Genomic DNA, 8,779 nt, shown 5'->3' with positions numbered 1-8,779 from the left:
AGGCTCTTGCTCATATGTTGTTTCATGAAATTCTTCTGTGTCTGCCAATTCCTTTCGTACAGTGACTCAGTATATTCTTTCCATCTTCTTTTAACACTTCCTGGATCATATAACATTCTGCCTAAAGCATCATTGATTATAGCAACTCAAGGTCTGAATTTGTTCTTCAGTTCCTTGAGCTTAACAAATGCTGAGCTAGTTCTGCCCTTTTGATTTTCTGACTCCAACTCCTTGCACATTTCATTGCAATATTTTACTCTGTCATCCCGTGCTGCCTTTTGAAATCTTCTATTCAATTCTTTAGTATCTTGAAGTCTTCTTTGTGCTTTGGCTTCTCTGCGCTCCAGTGCAATTTTTAGAGTGTCTTCTGACATCCACTTTGGACCAAATCCACGGGAACCAAAATATGACTTTGAATCTATCCCACCTGAATTTCAGAACCATCTTAGTAACAGGTTTGAGGCCTTGAACACTAATGAGCAAAGACCAGAGGAGATGTGGGAGGATATCAAGGGAATCATCCAGGAAGAGTACAAACGGTCATTGCAAAGACAGAAGAGGAAGAGAAGACAGTATGGTACTGGTACAATAACACGCACATAGGCACACAGAATGAGAACCCAGATATAGACTCATCTATTTATGGCAAGTGGTTACTCGACAAGGGAACAAAAGCTATCAAACAAGGAAATGACAACCTCTTCAACAAGTGGTGCTAGCAAAACTACAGAAACCTGCTGAAAGATGAAACAGAATCCATAATTCACACCATATGCAAAAATCAAGCCAGAGACCTGGGAGTAGAGCCCCAACCCATAAAGTTTATAGGAGACAAAATGGAATCAAGCTTAGAAGGACCAACCTATGGTATAAAGAGGCTGATAAATACAGCCAGAAATGCACAATCTGGAGAGGATAAAATTGATAAATGAGACCTTTGAAAGATTAAATCTGTGTGCATCAAAAATATTTTCCAGTACGGTAAAAAGAAAACCAACTGACTTGGAAAAAACATACAGCAACAACATCTCTGACAAGGATCTCTTAACAAAAGTTTACAGAATGCTACCAGGGTCTCCACAAGAAAAAGATGAGTAACCCAATCACAAAATGAGCAAAAGACATGAAAAGACTTTTCAGAGGAAGACATTCAGATGGCCAACAGACACATAAAGAAATGTTCAAAATCACTGGCAATAAGAGAGATGCAAATAAAAATCACAATGAGATACCATCTCACTCCAGTGGCAAAGCTCAGCAGGAAAGCAAGCAATAAATATTGGAAAGGATGTGGAGAAGTGGGAACCCTCATATATTGTTGGTGGGATTGTAAAATGGTACAACCGCACTTGAAGGCAGTTTGGCATTTCCTCAAAAAGCTGAACAGAGAAAAACTCTCTATGACCCATCTATTCTACTACTATGAACATACCCCAAGGAAACATGAACTGAAACACAAATGGAGATTTGCACATAGCAAATCTATTCACAGTAGCATTACTCACCAGAACATGGAAACAGATCAAATGTTCAATTCTAACCGAATAAATTGAGAAATTGTGGTAAACAGAGTGGAATACTACACAGCACTCAGGAGTCAAGATTTTGAAAAATACTACATAACTTGGGAGACTTGAGAGCATTATGCTGAGAGTGAACTAACTCAGTCTCATAAGGACAAATATTGCAAAAGGCCATTATGTAAAAACAGAAGGTTAACTAGTAAACTATGTATGGCAATTCAAGTGTGGAAAGGGGTGGGAGCAGAGGGGTGAGGATGGGTGGAGGGGAAATCAGTGTTGCACAATTTGGTGAGTGGAGGGAGGGGGTAAAGGAAATGGGAAAGATCTGGTGGGGACCTGAAAAAGACAGGGTAATGGTGGGCGTAGTCCAATGGAGATTAAATTTATAAAACACAATGTATGGGAATAATTGTATGAAACATAATGTCAATGAAGGAAAGTGTTGGGAGAAAAAAAATCTGCATAAAAAACCAACTATCTGGGACTGTAAAAAGGTACAACCATTCTCAAAGACAGTTTGGCATTTCTTCAGAAAGCTGAACATAAAAATTCTATATGACTCAGCTATTCCACCCCTTGGAATATACCCCAAGAGAATGAGAACTGAGGCACAAATGGAGACTTGTATGCCTATGTTCATAGCAGTGTTATTCCCCATCACAAGAACATGTAAAGAGCCCAAATGTCCAGCCACAATCAAACGGATTGGGAAATTATGATACATTCACACGATGGAATACTACACAACACGCAGGAGCAATGATTTTGTAAATCACTACCTAACTTGGGAAAGACTGGAGAGCATTGTGCTAAGTGAATTAACTCAGTCCCATAAGGACAAATACTGTGTAAGACCATTGTTGTAGAACATGTATGAGGACTCAAGGGTGGGGGATGGTGGAAGCAAGAGGGGTAAGGATGGGTAGGAGTGGGAGTGGGTGGTTAATGAGAGGGTCACACAATTTAGTGGGTGGACGGAGGGTAAAGGAAATGGGAAAGATCTAGTGTGAAAAACATTTAAGAACTCTGTAAATAAACTAGTATTAAAATGAAAAGAAAAAAATACCAAAAACCAGCCCCATTATCAGTTCAATAATCAATTAATAAATACCATCTAGTTGTAAGGAAAAGCAAGTTTGATAACTCTCAATCCTCTTAAAAGTATGTAATCACTGCTGACAGTCTTATATATCCTTTTATACTTCTATGTGCTTATATACATTATTGCAATAAAACAAATATTAAACAGTTTCGTTACACTTTCATACATTTCAATATTTCTTGGAGCTATTTCTCCATCAGTACATTCAGACTTTAATTTTATTTAACTGCTGAACATCTGAATCATTTTTGGCATTGTCAGATTACAAAAACAAAGGAGTTAACTACCTTCTATAGGCCTATTTTCTTGCACATTAGCACGGAGAGCTTCCTTATTATATATCCAACAAACAGAACCAGTTGGTTGAAAGGTAGGAACATTTAGCAATATCATATCATACCAAATCATCCTCTAAAAAGCTGTTATTTTTAAGATACACGGTTGCTATTATTTTAGTTGGCTTTCTATGGAAATGGAGTTTGAACATTTTTAATGTTTACTGGCCATTTTTACTTTATTTTCTGTAGACAATATCCTCATATTCGTTCTGTCCATTTTTCTAATTATCTTTTTATGTATTCTCAATGATTCTAACAATAATTTGCAGGTTACTTTTTGCCAATATTTTCATCCTATTTCGGTCTCTTAACTGTGCCAATAGCTTCTGTCATAATTTTAATTAAATGACAATGATAATTTTCTATCCTTATAGTATTTATAAGTGCTTTAGTTGTGATCTTTATACCACAAGTTATAAACACTATCTTGTATACTAGCTTCTAATACTTTATATAAATTTTAATAATTTATGCTTATTTCTAAATTAAATCTGAAGGCTGTATTTCCCATTTGAGTTTTATACTCAGAGATGTCACTGTCTACTTGACATATAATTGAGCTGATTCAGCCACATCAAATTTTATTTTACATAAACATGTCAGACTCACTACACCATACTTTTCCAGTTCAGTCAATGGCACCATAACCACTAAGTTACTCAATCTAGAAATCAAAATAATATTCTTGGTTCCTTCTTTTCCACAATCATAATATTATTACTTCAGCAAGAGAAGTCACTTTTACTTTCAAAATAAGTAAGAAATTCAACATCTTTTCGTTTGTCCTGCAATCAGCCTGGAACAAGTTACCACCATTTCTGGGAATTTCTAAAATAATTTCCTGTTTTCAATGCTGCACCTCTATATGTTCATACATACAGCAAAAATGATCCTCTTAAACATAAAATATCTATTAATAAAAAGTTTCCAGAGTGTTTTGAATATTTAAATTCTTTAAAATGAAAGGTTCCTGGGGCACTGCAGTGTTCTATTTTTTTTACCTAGATGACACTATAGCTATATTCCTTTAAAAATACTAAGCTGTAGGACATTTAGACATTTAGACAATTATTATTACACAAAAACATAGAACTTGGTTTTTTACTATCTGTTCTAGTACATATATATAACTATAAGGGGGGAAAAGGATGCCTACCTTCATTTTCTGAGAAGGGTTTCATTCTGTTCTTTAGATATCTGTTCATTTCTCCATTATGGCACATTTCTAATACCAGGTACACATAATTACTATCTTCAAAATAGTTATAAAGCTGCAATGTAGAAGTACATAATAAATTACAAGGGAAAAATTTAGTCTCCTCAGCAACTTCTAAAAAAATGTACATCTTACCTCCAAGATGGAAGGATGTTTCAGCTGACAATGTATTTTCACCTCATTTTGGACTCTCTGTACCATTCCAGCTTTGTACATGGCTTTCTTATCTATCTGAAAAGAACAGAGTAAGGGTTTAGACGCTAATGATAAACTTTCAAAAGCAAAATTGTCATCCAGCTGACCAAATTCCACTCTTTTTTTTTAAAATTTTATTATTTTGTGTGTGTGTGTGTACTGTCAAATCAGATCTGACTGGTATAGGAGGAGACTGAGCAGATAGGAGATAGGAGCAGAGCATCTAGTCAATTTGAACTTCTGGGATTGCAGTGCAGCTTTTTGCCACTAGGCCACCAGAGCTCCCTAAATTTCACTCACTCCTATTAAAGCATATACTGGGAAAAAGAATGACTTTAAAGCAAATACTTGGATATCAATGTTCACTGCAGCATTATTCGTAACCAAAAGGTAGAAAGAACCAACGTGTCCAAGACCATAAATGAATTTTTAAAAGTGGTACATTTATATACCCCCAACCCACTAGTGTCAAACCAATTCCAATTCATAGCAATCCTTAAAAGGTTTTCTGACCTCACAACTTTATAAGAGGAGATTAATTCCAATGGAGTGATTAGCAGATTACAACCACTAACCTTTGGGTTCGCAACTAGATACTGTCCACATCAGAGCTCCCTGTGCATATGTATATATACAAAATATGATTTAATTACAAAGAGAAATGAAGTTCTGATACATCCTATAACATGAAGAATCTTGAAAAACATCTTAACTAAGCACAAAAACAACAAATATTTTAAGATTCCACCAATATGAAACATGCAGAGTCATCAGTAGTTAGTTAATATGGATTGTAGGGAAAGGGTTTCAACTTGCACTGATAAAAAATTTTTGAAAATAAACAGTGCTAATGATTGTAGAACACTGCAATATACTTAATGCTCTCTAATTGTTATTATGTGCCATCAAGTTGCCTGCGACTCATAGCAACCTTATGTACAACAGCCCTAAATTCTGCTCTATACTTTGCTAATCTTATTGTCTCTGACACACACCTGTCCCCATTACTCCAGTGACTAAATCAGTCCATCTCATCAAAGCTCTTCCTCTCCTGCACTATCCCTCCATCCTCCGAAGAATGACATCCCTCTCCAAGGACTGGTCCCTCCTTGCAACATGTCCCAACTACGTCAGACGAAGCTTTAGAATCCTTGCCTCCAAGGAGCAGTCTGGCTTCACCCTCTCCAGGATGAATTTGTTTGTTCTCCTAGCAGTCCATGGTACATTCAATACTCTTCTCCAGAACCACAGCTCAAAGGCATCATCTCTCCTTCTATCATCCCTTACATTTATTGCTAAAAATGGCAAAATTGTCATATGTATTTTATCTATTTTATCTATATGTATATTATACACACACACACACACACACACATATATAATTTTTTATTTAAAAAATCTTACCTAAAAGTCCAGTAAGTAAAAAGAAATAAAGAAAACATTGGCTGAAGAGAAGGTGGAAACTCTAGGGTCATACCTGAATAAGTCCTTTATTAATGCCCTCCTCCTTTTCCTACCCTTTGTTATGCCCAAGAACTTTCTTGGAGTTCAAGGGTTCTATAAAGGAGTTTTTTATTTTCTGAAGTGTTTTTTCAGGTAAAAGATTTCACAGCCAATTAGTGTTCCATTCAACAATTCATACATAAACTATACTGTGATGCTGATATTCTCTCCATTTGCCCCCTCTGCTTCATTTTCATCTCTCTAGTAGTTTCCTTGTAACTTTCTTGCCTTCTCATCTTTTTTGGGTAAATGCTGCCCTTTGGTTTTGGCTGCTTGATTATTCTAAAGTACTTTGCTTTTAGGTGTTACGTTTTCCTTTACAGGTCAATCTATAATTTGGTTGAAAGATGACCTCAGGAAGCAGTTCTAGTTCTAGATTAAAAGGGTATTTTAGGTTAATTATGTCGGGAGTTACTCCAATATCTTTTAGTCCAGTAAATCTGATCTTTTCCCCCCCTTATTTTATACTGGGTTTTTTTTACAAAATTTGTATACATTGTTTTTCACACCAGATCTTTCCCATTTCTTTCACCTCTACCTCCTTCCATCCATCAAATTGTGTGATCCTATGAATGAATTTTGTCCTGTTTTGTCCCCCCCCCCCATTCTATCCACTCTGGGTCAGAGTGGTCAGTAGCTTGGCACAATTAGTTTTTTGTGTTACTTGCTACAGGATGCTATGATTTATGGGGACATCAGTGTTGGGGACTGCTTCCTTGAGTTTTTTATTTCTTTCACTCTTCCTTGCTGTTCATTTTTTCTTTTTAATATCTCCAGAATATTTAGTGCTATAAAATATTTATCAATGTAGCATCAATGGAGATAACTCATAGCAAGTTTCAGAATTTAACAGCAACAAAACATGGATTTTATTATCAGAGGTACCCAGGTTAAAGAACCAGATAATAAATAAGTGTTCTTAGGCATGTTACTTATTTCTTCTAAGTCTCAGTCACTTAACTGTAAAATGGAAATACTACTTCACAAAGTTTTCATCCAGATTAAATGAGCTTAAAATAATTATCAACTGCAGTAAAATCTGCTAAATGAACAATAGAAAGTGTTGTGGACCATGTCCTGTCAAAGGCAGAAAGCATGCCTGACCTAGAAAAACAAGAGTCCTGATGAGTTCTGTATCTCAAAATAATAGTTAATAAAATTTTTTCTTAAAAGTCAACCTGGAAAAGAAAATATTTTACTTAAAATTTCAATCTCAAGTATAAATAATTACAACAGATAACGAGACTACTGAAAATTGCTGTTATTGTTAGGTGTCCTCATATAACTCATAGCATTCAATGAACAACAGATCTGAACCCTATTCTATCCTGTGCCATCCTCATAATTTCTGGCATACTTGAGCTCACTGTTGCAGTCACCGTGGCAATCCATCTGGTTGATAGTCTTCCTCTCTTTCACCGATAATCTATTTTTTCAAGCAGATGTCTCTAAGGAATAAACTCCTAACAACATGTCCTAAATTTTTGAGTTTTGTTATTTTTGTGTCCAAGTAGCACTCTGGCTGGACTTTTTCCAAGACATATTTGTTTATTCTTTAGGCAATGAATGGGATATTCATTAATTACTACTATTCTCCAACACCACAGCTCAAAGGCATCAATTCTTTACATTTTTGTTGTTGTTGTTGTTAGGTGACATCAAATTGAGTATAACTCATGGTGACCCATGAACAGATCTGAACCCTGTCCTATCCTGTGCCAACCTCAAAATCTCAAAATATACTCAAGGCCATTGCTGTAGTCAAGGGGTAAGTACTCTCTTCCAACATCACAGTTCAAAGGCATCGATTCTTCTTTTGTCATCTTTATCCAATGTCCAGCTCTCAGCAGCATAGCCAGTGACTGAAAAGATCATCGCTGGTCAGGCACAACTTAGTCCTCATACTAACATCATTGTTCTTCAAAATTTGGAAAGGTCTTGACTACCGACTTTACTACTGGAATACCTCCCATCTCCTGATTTCCTACCTGCTGTGATTAAGATTGATTATGGATCCAAGTAAGATGAAGACTTTCACAGTTTTAATCTTTTCTCTATCATATTGCCGCCTATTGATCCAATGGTGAGTTTCCTGACATTGAGTTGCATCTTCTGTAGCAACTGCTTCAAGTCCTCCTCACTTTCAGCAAGGTTGTATCATCTGCATACCGAAGGATATTAATGAGTCTTCCTCCAATCCTGATGTCACATTCTTCTTCAGTGACCAGCTTCTTGAATAACTCTTAGCAGCATACAGATTAAATTGGTTTGGAGAAAGGATACAAGACTGACACACAACTTTTCTTATTTTAAACCATGTAGTGTCCCCTTAGGGAACTCTGGTGGGAGTCCTGGTGGCCTACTTGTAAGAAGCTGTGTTGAAATCCCAAAAATAGGTGGTCTGAATACACCAGATGCTCTGTGGGAGGATAGGCAATCTCCTCTCCTGCTATTTACTGCCTCTGAAAACCCCACTGAAGAGTCAGCTATGGGTCAGTTTCTGACACTCTCGCACACATCATCATCTGGACATTACTAAAGATGAAATACTAGGACATTAACCATGGTCAAGGCTCTCCAAAACTATGCTTCAACTCAACTGCTGGACGAGGCTCTATTCTGTTTTGCTCAAACAATGATTTTAACATTATAATCAAAGAAAAGGCTGACAGGTAAGAAGTTTCTGACATTTCAGATCGCACACATCTTTTGTCACTTGTAAAGCACAGGAGAACCGAATGTATTCTTACCATTTTGATCGCAACTTCCAAACCAGCATGAATGGATTCAGCTCTGTAGACACCAGCAAATGATCCCTTACCGAGCAGATTTCCAACTTTAAAATCCTTAAAAGTTAAAATAAAAGATTATGTGTGATGGTTCACGAGAGCAGGAAGGGTGG

At 36.4% G+C, this 8,779-nt stretch overlaps 1 protein-coding gene across 1 annotated transcript in view; it reads right to left on the bottom strand.

Moving 5' to 3' along the window:
- The window catches only part of PLK4 (polo-like kinase 4), a 41,926-nt gene that overhangs the window by 32,422 nt on the left and 725 nt on the right, over positions 1-8,779 (bottom strand). The window contains 3 exon segments of the mRNA XM_006903632.1: positions 4,120-4,234; positions 4,315-4,410; positions 8,628-8,723. Coding sequence (XP_006903694.1) covers positions 4,120-4,234; positions 4,315-4,410; positions 8,628-8,723 — 307 coding nt within the window.

The sequence above is a fragment of the Elephantulus edwardii genome, unplaced genomic scaffold (genome assembly GCF_000299155.1).
Source record: "Elephantulus edwardii isolate Elephantulus edwardi_28Jun2011 unplaced genomic scaffold, EleEdw1.0 scaffold00058, whole genome shotgun sequence".
NCBI lineage: Eukaryota > Metazoa > Chordata > Mammalia > Macroscelidea > Macroscelididae > Elephantulus > Elephantulus edwardii.
This window is presented reverse-complemented; position numbering and strand designations above follow the sequence as displayed.